The sequence below is a fragment of the Mesoplodon densirostris genome, chromosome 18, assembly GCF_025265405.1.
Source record: "Mesoplodon densirostris isolate mMesDen1 chromosome 18, mMesDen1 primary haplotype, whole genome shotgun sequence".
NCBI lineage: Eukaryota > Metazoa > Chordata > Mammalia > Artiodactyla > Ziphiidae > Mesoplodon > Mesoplodon densirostris.
In genome coordinates this window covers 35541452-35552969 of record NC_082678.1, presented here as the reverse complement: position 1 = coordinate 35552969, position 11518 = coordinate 35541452, and the positions used below count along the sequence as shown (strand labels likewise).

General features: G+C 50.6%; 1 protein-coding gene across 1 annotated transcript; it reads left to right on the top strand.

Moving 5' to 3' along the window:
- Positions 1-5031: 5031 nt before the first annotated feature.
- Positions 5032-8389, top strand: PLD6 (phospholipase D family member 6). Its single transcript, XM_060082593.1, has 2 exons — positions 5032-5455; positions 7800-8389. Exons 1-2 carry the CDS (start codon positions 5032-5034, stop codon positions 8045-8047), a joined length of 672 nt encoding a protein of 223 aa, XP_059938576.1. The 3' UTR covers positions 8048-8389.
- Positions 8390-11518: the final 3129 nt, after the last annotated feature.

The window sequence follows — 11518 nt, the reverse complement described above, 5'->3', positions numbered from 1 at the left end:
GAGTAGAGTTCCCTGTGCTCTGCAGTAGGATCTTGTTGGTTACCTATCTTATATACAGTAGTGTGTGTGTGTTCATCCCAAGCTCCTGATTTATCTCTCCCCTCATGTTTCCCCTTTGGTAACCATGTTTCTTTCTGTTTCGTAGGTACATTCATTTGTGTCATATTTTAGATTCCACATATAAGTGATATCATATGGTATTTGTCTTTCTCTTTCTGACTTACTTTAAGTAGTATGATAATCTCCAGGTCCATCCATGTTGCTGCACATGGCATTATTTCATTATTTTTTATGGCTGAGAAATATTCCATTGTGTATATACCACATCTTCTTTATCCATTCCTCTGTTGATGGACATTTAGGTTGTTTCCATGTCCTGGCTATTGTAATTAGTGCTGCAATGAACATTGGGGTGCGTGTATCTTTTCAGATTATGGTTTTCTCAGGATATATGGCCAGGAGTGGGATTGCAGGATTATATGGTGATTCCATTTTAGTTTATTTATTTATTTATTTATTTATTTTGGCAGTACACGGGCCTCTCACTGTTGTGGCCTCTCCCGTTGCGGAGCACAGGCTCCGGACACGCAGGCTCAGCGGCCATGGCTCACGGGCCCAGCCGCTCCGCGGCATGTGGGATCTTCCCAGACCGGGGCATGAACCCGTATCCCCTGCATCGGCAGGTGGACTCTCAACCACTGCGCCACCAGGGAAGCCCTCCATTTTAGTTTTTTAAGGAACCTCCATACTGTTCTCCATAGTGGCTGTACCAATTTACATTCCCACCAGGAGTGTAGGAGGGTTCCCTTTTCCCCACACCCTCTCCAGCATTTATTGTTTGTAGACCTTTTGATGATGGCCATTCTGACCGGTGTGGTGGTACCTCATTGTAGTTTTGTTTTGCATTTTTCTGATAATTACTGATGTTGAGCTTCTTTTCATGTGGTTTTTGGCCATCTGTATGTCTTCTTTGGAGAAATGTCTGTTTAGATCTTCTGCCCATTTTTTGATTGGGTTGTTTGTTTTTTTGACATAAAGCTACATAAGCTGTTTGTATATTTTGGAGATTAATCTCTTGTTGGTCACTTTGTAAACAACACACTTATTTTTTATTTTTTTGAATTTATTTTATTTATTTATTATTTTTGGCTGCGTTGGGTCTTCGTTGCTGTGCGCAGGCTTTCTCTAGTTGTGGTGAGCGGGGGCTTCTCACTGTGGTGGCTTCTCTTGTTGTGGAGCACAGGCTCTAGGCACGTGGGCTTCAGTAGTTGCAGCACGTGGGCTCAGTAATTGTGGCTCGCGGGCTCTAGAGCGCAGGCTCAGTAGCCGTGGCTCACGGGCTTAGTTGCTCTGTGGCATGTGGGGTCTTCCCAGACCAGGGCTCAAACCCGTGTCCCCTCTATTGGCAGGCATGTTCTTAACCACTGCACCACCAGGGAAGTCCAACAATACACTTTTAAACAACCAATGGATCAAGAAGAAATTACAAGGGAAATTAGAACAAATGAAAATGAAAGCACAATATAACAAAATTTATGGGATACAGTGAAAGCAGTGCTGAGGGGGAAATTTACAGCTACAAGTGCTTATATTAAAAAAGAAGAAAGATCTGAGATCAATAACCTAACTTTACAACTTAAGGAACTAGAAAACAACAAACTAAACCCAAAGCTAGCAGAAGGAAGGAAATGATATAGATTAGAATAGATTGGAAAGCTTAGTATTTTTTGTTGGAAAAAACCTCCTGTTTCTTTGGATGTCTAGTAAGCTTTGGTTGACAACTGGACATTTTTGATAATAGAGTGTAGCCACTCTGGACTTTATTTTTCTGAGGTGGTTGTCCTTTGGAAACTTACCTGGACTTAAACATCAGCATCTCTTCCCCTGCACTGTGCAGCCACTGGTGTGTCTGCTCGTTTTTAAAAAATTATTTTTATTTATTCGTAGGGGTCACCCCTGAGTCTTTCTAATGTGGTAGTCAGCAGTGATTTTGGTTTAACCCAAATACTTTGAGCCTGTAGGCCTCATACCCTCTGCTGATCAATCTGGGTTGGGGAATGCTTTCAAGCCCCCCTTGGCTTTCACTTTTCCCCATGCTCTCCTGCGTCTCTCCCACTCATACATTGCTCCCCAGTTAGCCAGGGATGTGTGAAGAACATAACTCAGCCCTTTTATGGTTTTCTCACTTCCAGGATGTCTGTCACTTTTTTTTTTTTTTTTTACGGTACGCGGGCCTCTCACTGTTGTGGCCTCTCCCATTGCGGAGCACAGGCTCCGGACGCACAGGCTCAGCGGCCATGGCTCACGGGCCCAGCCGCTCCGCGGCATGTGGGATCTTCCCGGACCGAGGCACGAACCTGTGTCCCCTGCATCAGCAAGCAGACTGTCAACCACTGCACCACCAGGGAAGCCCTCTGTCACATTTTTGACTGATCTGCTGCTTGCCCTAACTTGGACTGCAAGCTTGGGCTGGTAAGGCTGCGTGTTTTGATCATTCATTCACAACTGAATCCACCATTTTTGGCCAGCAAAACTGTAGGTTTTTGCAGCCAATCCCACATTGGTAAGACGACTACTTTTTCCAACCAGGGTTGAGGGGTGGGTTTTGAAGGGATGGGAGCCTCAGTCCACAAGGCCACGGACTCCTGCTGCTCCTATCCTAAGCACTGCCAGGTTTTAAAAGCTAACACTTCTCATTTTGTTTTCTGCCTTTGGGGTATTTCCAGTGCCCTGAAGTTGTTGTTCTTGACCATTTTCCCCAGTTTTATGGGGTTTTTTTTGGTTTTTGTTCTTTGCTGCACTGTGAGGCTTGTGGGATTTTAGTTCCCTGGCCAGGGATCAAACCCGGGCCCTCAGCACTGAGAGCTCGGAGTCCTAACCACTGGACTGCCAGGGAATTCCCAATTTATGTTTGTTCTTTGCAAGGAGGAATTGAGCACCTCTTTATACTGCCGTAACAGGAAGTCCTTCTCATTCTTTATTATCATTTCAAATGAAGAAAGTGAGGCTCAAAGAGATGAAGCCACTTGCCTGAGGTCCTGCAGTTAGGAAGTAGGGGAGCCAGAATTAAACTCAGGAACTCTATTTAAAAAGTTTTATTGAAGTATAATTGACATCTAAGGAATTATACTTATTTAAGCCACGTAATTTGACAAGTTTTACATATGAATATGCCTGTGAAACCATCACTACCACCAAGATAATAAACATATCTATCACATGTCTCTTTCTAACCCCTCCTGCCCTTCCCTCACCTCTAGGCAACCAGAGATCTGCTTTCTGTCACTATAGTTTGCATTTCCTAGAATTTTATATAAATGGAATCATAAGTCTGTACTCTTTTTTTCTGGCTTTTTTCACTCAGCATAATTGAAATCCATCCATGTTGTAATATATATCAATAATTTATTTCTTTTTATTGCTAAATATTATTCTGTTGCATTAATATGCAAAAGTTTATCTGTTGATGGATATTTATGTTGTTTCTAGATTTGAGTTATTACAAATAAACCTGCTCTGAACATTTGCATACAAGTCTTTGTGTGGGATATGCTTTCATTTCTCTTTGGTCATACCTAGGAGTGGGATAGCTGGACCATATGGAAGGTGTGTGTTTAACATTTTAAATAAACTTTTAATTCAGAATAATTTTAGATTTACCAAAAAGTTTCAAAGATAGCAGAGAGAGTTCCATATACCCCTCACCCGGTTTCCCTCATCCGTTAGCATCTTCCATTACTGTAATTCATTTGCCAACGTGAAGAAACTGACATTGGTACATTACTATTAAACTCCAGACTTTATTTGGATTTCACCAATTTTGTCACTAATGTCACCTTTCTGTCCCAGGACCCAATGCATGTAGTTGTCAGGTCTCCCCAGTCTGCTCTGGTCTGTGACAATGTCCCAGCTGGTCCTTTCTTTCAGGACCTTGGCAGACGTGAACAGTACTGGCCAGGTGTCCTGTGGAAAGTGACAGCATGTCCTCCAACCTCGGCTTCTGATGGGTTTTTACCTCAGGACTGAACTGGGGCTACGGGCTTCGGACACCGAGATCACAAAGCGAAGGGCCTCTCATCACACCCTCTCAGCGCGGGTGATGTCAGCGTCACCTGCTCAGGGTGGTGTTGGCCAGCTCTCTGCGGGCAGAGTTTTCTTTCCTCTTTCCCGGTGGCAGTCGCTCAGCTGGGCTCACCCTCAAAGGGGCAGATTTCGTTGCAGCTCCTTTGGGAGGGAGTGTCTGCATTTAAATATTACTTGGAATTCTTCTGTACAGCAGATTGTATCTTCTCTCTCATTTCTTTTTTTTTTTTGAAACTTGAAAAAACTCTAAATATATTTATTAATACCAATAAAAGTTCATTTTTAAAGGGAAAATTAAAAGAAAATAAAATAACATTAAAAACATGATAAAGATGAAACTCTAGAAAGTGAGTTAGTTGATTGTTACGATCTGGCTATATCAATTTTATCTTGGGACTTGGTTTTCTCTTTTTTTTGGATTTTTGAATTTTATTTTTTTTTATACAGCAGGTTTTTGTTAGTCATCAATTTTATACACATCAGTGTATACATGTCAATCCCAATCGCCCAAGTCATCACCCCCCCCCACACCCCCATCTCTCATTTCTTTACTCATTTACTTCACTATAGAAATAGTGTATATTTAAACTTGGGTTATAATCCAGTTCTGCATTATTCATGCTGTTCCTCAAGTTGTTCCAGTTTTGGTCACTGTGGGTCTTCTCTGGTTGCCTCCTGGGTCCTTTGGGCGTCGGGCACGCAGGCGCAGTGTGGGCGGGCGCACGTAGGCGGCAGGCGGGCGCGCAGGCGCAGTGGGCAATGGGCGCCGAATGCGCAGGAGCAAGTGCGCCGGGGCGGAGGGCGCACGTGGCCCGTGGGCGGCAGGCGCACAGGCGCAGTGGGCGATGGGCGCTGAATGCGCAGGCGCAGGTGGGCGGCAGGCGGGCGCGCAGGCGCAGTGGGCAGCAGGCGCACGTGGTAGGCGGGGCCTCAGACGCCGCGTGCGAGATGTGGCCGTTACGCTGGCAGGTGGTGGCTGCTGTAGCCGGGGGCCTAGCGCTGGCCCTGGAGACGCTACCCACTGTGCTGCGCTGGCTGTGGGCCGGGCGGCGGCGGCGGCGGCGGCCGCGGCGCGAGGTGCTGTTCTTCCCGTCGCAGGTGACGTGCACCGAGGCCCTGTTGCGGGTCCCGGGCGCCGCGCCCTCGGGCTGCCAGTGCAACCTGCCCCACGGCGAGAGCTCGCTGAGCCGCCTGTTGCGCGCCCTGCTGGCTGCCCGCGCCAGCCTCGAGCTCTGCCTGTTCGCCTTCTCCAGCCCGCAGCTGGGCCGCGCAGTACAGCTGCTGCACCAACGCGGGGTGCGCGTCCGCGTGGTCACCGACTGCGACTACATGGCCCTCAGTGGCTCACAGATCGGGCTGCTCCGCAAGGCAGGTAGGCCGGGCGCGGGGCCGGGGAGGCGAGAGGCAGAGCCAGGATGGCGTGGGTGTTTGGGGATGGGGCCTGAGGACCGGGGAGACCCGCTCGCGTCCCCTGGTGGCCTTGCGAGGTCTGGGGAAACTCCAGGGGCTCCTGAGGAGCTTCTGTGCAGAGCGTCTGGGCCCGCAACTTGGGCGACAGCCCCGGGGTGGGGGGCCGAGGCTGGAGGCAGGTCGGCCAGCAGAATCTGGTCAGGGCGCAGGTGTGCAGAGAGGCTGCATCTGCTTAAAGACCAAAGGGAGGAACAGGCTTTTCCCCTTAAACTCGTTAGTGAATTTCATTTTGGAGCTTCTGAAATGAATTTTTTTAATTTTATTTAATTTTATTTTTTGGCTGCGTTGGGTCTTCGTTGCTGCGCGTGGGCTTTTCTCTGGTTGCAGCGAGCGGGGGCTACTCTTCGTTGCGTTGTGTGGGCTTCTCATTGCGGTGGCTTCTCGTTGCGGAGCATGGGCTCTAGGCATGCGGGCTTCAGTAGTTGTGGCTCTCGGGCTCTAGAGCGCAGGCTCAGTAGTTGTGGCGCACGGGCTTAGTTGCTCCGCGGCATGTGGGATCTTCCCGGACCAGCTCGAACCCACGCCCCCTGCATTGGCAGGCAGCTTCTTATCCACTGCGCCACCCGGGAAGCCCTGAAATGAATTTTTAAAATACACTACAACGTGGAGCTGAAATGTTTAGTTGGTAGCAGTTAATTTGTTTCTCCAGCTACAAAATGTCAGGGAAGTCAGGTCTTTGGCCGGCCTGCCTCTCTCACTGGGATGGGGACAGATGAACCTGGATGTGTGAATAATTTTGAAGACGTTCTAAATTCACATCCTGCCTTACCTGTGAATTCTGTTTGCTCCTCTTGCCTCAGTGTGACGTTGTGTCCTGTGTGAGCTCTTCGGAGTCTGAACCTCTTGCCCTTCTCTCGATCACTGAGGCACCCAGGAGGGACATTCCTGCACCAGCATCTGTTTTACCTGTCAATTCTGGTGGCCGCTGTGGCCGAAAGATGCATGGGGCCTTTAAGAACTGTCCTGGCTTCTCTCAGCCCAGCTTGCACGGGCCTCTTGCCCGCTCTCCTGATGGGAACACGCTTCAGTCTTGTGCTGCTTTTCCGTCTGCTTCCGTGTGGGCAGGGTTGGAAACCTAGTGTAAATGTTGAGGACCGTTGACTTCCGCTCTTCCTGGTAGCCATGTGTTGTCCTGGTCTGTTGGTTCTTTTGATGGGGAAACTTGGCTATGTTTTGGCATAGCAGTTTTATTTTGTTTAGGTTTTTAGAGAACCGTAGAACCTCGGGTTTGGGAAGAACCTTAAAGGGCCCCGCGACCAGACTCCGTCTAAACCTTGATACCCCTCTGAGGGCATCCAGGCCGTCATTTGTCACTCATTGTTGAACCGGTCTCTCTGTGAGCCTGTATTTACCTGGTCTGGTTCCGGGCTCTGGCACAGTGCTGAACAGCACAGTCCCAGTGGGAGGCTGACTGCAGCAGGAGTCCTGAGGTACCAGGAAGGGTCAGGAGATGTCGCAGGACAGCTGCCCGCGGCGTGACACGCATGAGGGCCTATGCTATCATGTGAGGAGTGGCAGGCGATCCTGTGGTCGAAGGTGGGAGTCACGAGGAGGGGCTGCCGGGTGCACCTAGGGCTCCGTGAGCTCCAACGGGCAGAGAGGCTGTGCGAGCAGGGTGGTCACAGGGCCAGAGCCGTGGCTTCAGGTCCAGGGCTGGGTGTCTCCTGCGCTGTTCCCCCCGCCAGGCTTGTCCCCCTTACAAGGTGCTGACAGCAGGGGATCTGCTTCTCGGCCTGAGTGAGACCTTAGGGGCAAGTGAACCCAAGCAGATGGGTTTTGCACCAGTCGCCACTGGATCGTCCTGGAACCAGTAACTGAAGGATGATGCGTGTTGTATGTCCTGGAGGGGGTGGGGAGCCTGCCCCGGATCAGGGGCTGGGAGCAGGGCATGTTCCCAGAGGAACTGAGTCACGCGTCCCTGCCGCCACCCGGCCCTCGGCTCTGTGGTCCTCCCCATCCTGATGCCCCTGTGTCCTCCACGCCGCCTCCTGGGGCTGGTGGGGCGGGTCCCTGCCTGGCTCAGTCGCGGTCACCATCCAGACGTGATGGTGCCCGTGAAACCGGACACAAGCACGATCAGTCATGTGAACACATCCATGCTGCAGGAGCCTGAACTGTAGTGATGGGTGGTGAGAGGAGGGGCTGGGGGGAGGGAGTGAGGGGCTCCAGCGTGGGGTGATGAGGTGGAGCGCCAGCCGGAGGCTCTGTCGGGGTGACAGGTAGCAGTGACGTCTCACTTTTTGCAGGGATCCAGGTCCGGCACGACCAGGATCTGGGCTACATGCACCACAAGTTCGCGATCGTGGACAGGAGGGTGCTGATCACGGGCTCGCTGAACTGGACCACTCAGGCCATTCAGAGCAACCGGGAGAACGTGCTCGTCATGGAGGACGAGGAGTACGTGCGGCTCTTTCTGGAAGAATTTGAGCGGATCTGGGAGGAGTTTAACCCGACCAAGTACACCTTTTTCCCTCAAAAAAAGAGAAGTCGCTGAGATGCCTGCACGTGGGGAGGTGGGGCCGGTGTCCCTCGAGGTGGAGCGACCCTGGGGGGCCACGGCGACATTCCCGCTAGGAGCCGCACGCTTCCGGGGCCGGAATCGACGTTCTGTGCAAGGAAAGCCAGTCCCGTTAAATTCCCCTTTGTTAAATGGTACAGTTCCTTAGAGAGTGTCGGGGTTTACGAGGAAGAGGCCATGCTGCAGCGGAAGGGCGGGTTTTTGGACCGCGTGCCGGGTGCCCCCGTCAGGGTTGCGCATGCAGGGAGGGGCCAGCGCCTCGTCATGGAGGCCGATCCGAGCCCCTTTCCTGGTTCTGGGGCCTCCCCGGCTTCCCCTGAGCCGTCAGTCCAGCCCTCGGGCCCCTCAGTGCTCCCTCAGCCTCCATCCAGCTGGCAGAACCTGGATGGCCAGAGGGTGATGGTCCCTCCCTCCCTGCTGTCTCCAGCTCCTGGGGGGAGGGGCGGGGGATGGCACGGCGAGGCGGAGTGGCCGTCATCCTTGGGAATCACTCAGTGGAAGGGACAAGCACTGAGAGCTTGGTGCTTGGCAGCCCCTGGTGTGTAAGGTGAAGTGAGCAATCGTAACACGTGCAAACAGGAGTGTCCAGAAGCTGCTCCTCTTTCCACGTGCTAGGATTTAAATTTTTAGTATTCTCACATTCAGAGAAATTCGGTTGTGCATTTAGAATTGACCTTCACCGTGACACTCGTGGCTTTGCTCCATATCACCGAGGCGAGGCGCATCCCAGGGGTGGCCTCATGGGCTGTCCTGGTTCCCTGGGCAGGGATGTGACCTGTTGGAACTGCCCCGGAGGCAGCTCCGAAGACATCTGGGCAGCAGTTGCTCTCTCCTGTCGCTCAGGCCCAGTGGGCACCCCTGGGTCTCCTCCCTCATCTCCCAGCCCCTGGGGACCCCTCCCCCACATGGCGTGTTCCTCTCGATTTAAAGTTACTTCTGACTTAGAGTGTTAGGTAGGTAAACCCGAAACTTGGCTTTCCTTACTCAACCAAAGCTGTATTCTCAGATTGGAAGTCACAGACGTGGCTTCACAGTGACCGTGTTTCTCCCCTGAGCTGGGCCCGCCGCCTTGAATAAACGCGCTCTCCCCTAGTCGACTAGCGTTGTGTGTTTCTGCCTTTTGTTCATTCAAATGGTGGCTACTTATTAAAACTTTTTTTGGTGGGGGGGGCACATCCAGCTATTTAGAAACCGTTGGCCAAGGCAGGAGCCTCTCGAGGAGTGAAGACTTGGGGGTGTCGCTTGGGGGACCCCCAGTGTCTTCCGAGTGTCCGCCCGGCCCGCACAGGACCTGCGCCTTCCTTCCGGAAGCGGGCAGTGTCCAGAGTCCCAGCACTGGGCACACCGGACCATCCAGCCCCACCATCGAGGTTGATGTTGCAGAAGTTGTGAAATGAGCTCATCTCACATTTTTTTATTTTTTATTTATGGCTGTGTTGGGTTTTCGTTTCTGTGCGAGGGCTTTCTCTAGTTGTGGCAAGTGGGGGCCCCTCACTATCGCGGCCTCTCTTGTTGCGGAGCACAGGCTCCAGACGCGCAGGCTCAGTAATTGTGGCTCACGGGGCCAGCTGCTCCGTGGCATGTGGGATCTTCCCAGACCAGGGCTCGAACCCGTGTGTCCTACATTGGCAGGCGGACTCTCAACCACTGCGCCACCAGGGAAGCCCTCGTTGGTATTTTCTTGATGCAGAAGGTGGCTTGTGCTGAGCGGCAGTTGGCCGGGGGCTCATCCAGTGATGGGCGGGCACACTGAGGAGACCCCAGAAGTGTGGCCGACATCCCGCGGGCAGGGGACACCAGGCAGTGACCTGAGCACGGAGGGGAAGAGGCTGGGAGGGGACTCGTGTGGCGGGTCGTCTGAAGCTGCACGCTTTGTCCACAAGATTCTGTCACGAGCGGGACTATTATAGGAGGGAATCAACCCCCAGGAGGCTTGGCAGTTGCTCCCTAAGAGGCATCGGGGTCGGCTCCCCTCTTACCGCCCCCGCCCCACGCCCCACAGGCTCCTGGCCAGCCTCGTGATTTTGGTTCAGAGTCGTCATTTTAACTACGGGGCAGTGATGCGGCCTAACTGACCTGACAGGCAAAGTTAAGTAAACATTGGCACAGTTAACGTGTAAAATATTTTAAAGTCATGCAACCCTTGTGGTAAAAAAAAAAAATGTCCTGGTAGTAGTTTGTCCCGTAGCTGTCAAATACATGAGAATGTTGGGTTCAGACAGTGCAGTTCCACTGTATTTAAAGCACTGTATTGGTTGTACTGAATTGGTTTTTAAGGCAACTGACTAATTTATAAAAACACTCCACTCAGATTCACATACCGTAAAACTCCACCTTTTAAAATATGCAATTTGGTGTATTAACAGTATATTAAGAGAATATCAGTTATTAGTATATTAACAGTTGCTATTTAGTTGTTATTTACTATATTAACAGAGTTGTGCAGCCATCACTACTATCTGATTTCAGAGTGTTTTCACTCCAGAAAGAAACCCTGTTTCTGTGGATTTACCTGGTGTGGATGTTTTACATAAATGGAATCCACAACATGCTGTCTCTGGTATCTGCCTCCTTTCCCTGAGTGTAGTGCTTTTGAGGGCTATCCATGTTGTAGCAGGTGTCAGTATTTTACTTCTTTTTATAGCTGAATAATAACGCATTGTATGCACAGAACACATTTTGTTACCTGTTCGTCAATTGGATGGACACTGGGGTTGTTTCCACCTTTTGTCTGTTACAAATACGATGCTGTGAACATTCGCATACAAGTGTTCGTGTGGACATGTTTTTGTCTCTCTTCAGTATATACATAGCAGTGGAATTGTTGGGTCATATCACTCTGTTTAACCATTTTAGAAACTGCCAGACTGTTTTCCAAAGCGATTGAATCATTTTACATTCCCACCAACAGTGTATCAGGGTTCCTTTTTCTCCACATCCTCACGAACAGAAAGCTATTATTTGACTTTTAAAAAAATTAGTTTTAAAAATGGAGGTATAATTGAGGTACAATATTATGTAAGTTTCAGGTGTGCGACAGTGACTCACAGGATTTAAGGGTTATATTCCATTTGCAGTTATTATTAATTTTTTTTTTTTTTTTTTTTGCTGAACGCGGGCCTCTCACTGTTGAGGCCTCTCCCATTGCGGAGCACAGGCTCCGGATGCGCAGGCTCAGCAGCCATGGCTCACGGGCCCAGCCGCTCTGTGGCATGTGGGATCTTGCTGGACCGGGGCACGAACCCGTGTCCCGTGCATCGGCAGGCGGACTCTCAACCACTGCGCCACCAGGGAAGCCCAATTTGCAGTTATTATAAAATATTGGGTATATTTCCTGTGTTGTACTAAATATCCTTGTAACTTATTTTGTATATTGAAGTTTGTACCTCTTAATCCCCTGCTCTTATCTTGCCCCTCCCCCTCCCATCTCCCCACTGGTAACCACTA

Coding starts and splice junctions, on each gene's coding strand:
- PLD6 (XM_060082593.1), top strand. CDS start 5,032: ATGTGGCCGTTACGCTGGCAGGTGGTGGCTGCTGTAGCCGGGGGCCTA. Junction 5,456..7,799: donor CGGGCTGCTCCGCAAGGCAG/GTAGGCCGGGCG, acceptor CACTTTTTGCAG/GGATCCAGGTCCGGCACGAC.